This window comes from Piliocolobus tephrosceles, unplaced genomic scaffold (genome assembly GCF_002776525.5).
Source record: "Piliocolobus tephrosceles isolate RC106 unplaced genomic scaffold, ASM277652v3 unscaffolded_11202, whole genome shotgun sequence".
In the NCBI taxonomy this organism is placed as follows: Eukaryota; Metazoa; Chordata; class Mammalia; order Primates; family Cercopithecidae; genus Piliocolobus; species Piliocolobus tephrosceles.
Genome location: NW_022292314.1, coordinates 1 through 2,325, shown reverse-complemented (window position 1 = coordinate 2,325; position 2,325 = coordinate 1). Strand labels below are relative to the sequence as shown.

Here is a 2,325-nt window from a genome sequence, read left to right as displayed (position 1 = left end):
GATTCATGGGATGAGGGCCAAATGTTAACGTTATTGGGAGTTTTGGAAGAAATTGATTTCAACCCTTCTGGATGACTAAGGGATTCGAGACTTCAGTGGAGAGAGTAAATGCAGATGTGGTGGAAATAGCAAGAGAACTAGAATTAGAATTGGAGCTTGAATGTTACGGAATTGTTGCAATCTCCTGATAAATTTTAACAAATGAAGAGTAGCTTTTTATGTATGAGGAAAGAAAGGGGTTTGGTGAAATGGTTTCTACTCCAGATGAAGATGCTGTGAGCATTGTTGAAATGACAAAGCATTTAGAATATTGTATACACATACTTAATTAAAGCAGTGGCAGGATTACAGAATTGACTGAGTTTTGCAATAAATTCTGCTAGGGGCAATGTACTATCAAACAGCATAATGTGACAAATATTTCAGGAAAGGAAGTGTCAATTGGTGCAGCAGATTTCATTTTTGCCTTTAGAAAAAGACATTGTCGCCCCACTGGCTGCTCTGAAAAGCCATCTTTGCATTGTTCCTCGTCCGCCTCCTTGCTCGCCGCAGCCGCCTCCGCCGCCGCCGCGGACTCCGGCAGCTTTATCGCCAGAGCCCCTGAACTCTCGCTTTCTCTTTAAATCCCCTGCATCGGATCACCGGCGTGCCCCACCATGTCAGACGCAGCCGTAGACACCAGCTCCGAAATCACCACCAAGGACTTAAAGGAGAAGAAGGCAGTTGTGGAAGAGGCAGAAAATGGAAGAGACGCCCCTGCTAACGGGAGTGCTAATGAGGAAAACGGGGAGCAGGAGGCTGACAATGAGGTAGATGAAGGTGGGGAGGAAGAGGAGGAGGAGGAAGAAGGTGATGGGGAGGAAGAGGATGGAGATGAAGATGAGGAAGCTGAGTCAGCTACGGGCAAGCGGGCAGCTGAAGATGATGAGGATGACGATGTTGATACCAAGAAGCAGAAGACCGATGAGGATGACTAGACAGCAAAAAAGGAAAAGTTAAACTAAAAAAAAAGGCCGCCGTGACCTAGTCACCCTCCACTTCCCGTCTCAGAATCTCAACGCGGTCACCTTCGAGTAGAGAGGCCCGCCCGCCCGCCCGCCGTGGGCAGTGCCACCCGCAGATGACACGCGTTCTCCACCACCCAACCCAAACCATGAGAATTTGCAACAGGGGAGGAAAAAAGAACCAGAACTTCCAAGGCCCTGCTTTTTTTCTTAAAAGTACTTTAAAAAGGAAATTTGTTTGTATTTTTAATTTACATTTTATATTTTTGTACATATTGTTAGGGTCAGCCATTTTTAATGATCTCGGATGACCAAACCAGCCTTCGGAGCGTTCTCTGTCCTACTTCTGACTTTACTTGTGGTGTGACCATGTTCATTATAATCTCAAAGGAGAAAAAAAACCTTGTAAAAAAAGCAAAAACGACAACAGAAAAACAATCTTATTCCGAGCATTCCAGTAACTTTTTTGTGTATGTACTTAGCTGTACTATAAGTAGTTGGTTTGTATGAGATGGTTAAAAAGGCCAAAGATAAAAGGTTTCTTTTTTTTCCTTTTTTGTCTATGAAGTTGCTGTTTATTTTTTTTGGCCTGTTTGATGTATGTGTGAAACAATGTTGTCCAACAATAAACAGGAATTTTATTTTGCTGAGTTGTTCTAACAAAAAAAAAAAAAAAAAAAAAAAAAAAAAAGACATTGTCACAGCAAGTCCAACCCTATAACTACCCTAATCAGTCAGCAGTCAACATCAAGGAAAGACTTTCTACCAGCAAAGAGATTTTCCTTTACTGATGGCTCTTTTGAAAATAAAGTATTTTAAAATTAAGGTATATACATTTTCTTTAGACAGAATGCTATTGTAGACCTAATAGATTACAATAAACATTCTATGGGCACTAGGAATTCAATTTTTGTCAGTCATTGGGTTATTTGCTTAATTGGGGTAGTCTGAACTGGAGCTCTGCAATATCTAGGGTATGCCAATATTTAATGTCTTACCTGTTGTCACAGTTTTTGACTAAATTTTATTTTGTCTAATCCTAGTATAAATATCACAGCTCTTTTGGTTACATTTCCATGGACTATCCACTTTTAAACTACTTGTTCTAAAATTTTGAGTTTCTTCTAGAGAGTATATAGTTTGATCCTATATTTTAAAAATCTATTCTGTCAATGGATTCGCTTTTGGAATAGAAATTTAATCCATTTAAGCCCATGCCCCTCACAGACCCACGCTCCTCTCTGACGACCTCCCCCCTCAGATCAATGCCTGCCTCCTCCGCTCTCCCCCATCAGGCCCAAGGCCCCTAAGTGGACCTCCC

The 2,325-nt window shown here is 41.4% G+C and overlaps 1 protein-coding gene across 2 annotated transcripts; it reads left to right on the top strand.

Annotated features, from left to right (window-relative positions):
* The first annotated feature begins 480 nt into the window (after window positions 1-480).
* LOC113220752 (prothymosin alpha-like) lies at window positions 481-1,695 on the top strand. Of its 2 annotated transcripts, XM_026450068.1 has the most exons (2): window positions 481-819; window positions 880-1,695. In XM_026450068.1, exons 1-2 carry the CDS (start codon window positions 657-659, stop codon window positions 975-977), a joined length of 261 nt encoding a protein of 86 aa, XP_026305853.1. In that variant the 5' UTR covers window positions 481-656; the 3' UTR covers window positions 978-1,695. The 2 variants fall into 2 exon arrangements, with proteins under 2 accessions (XP_026305853.1, XP_026305852.1); XM_026450067.1 differs by having other exon boundaries at window positions 481-1,695.
* Window positions 1,696-2,325: the final 630 nt, after the last annotated feature.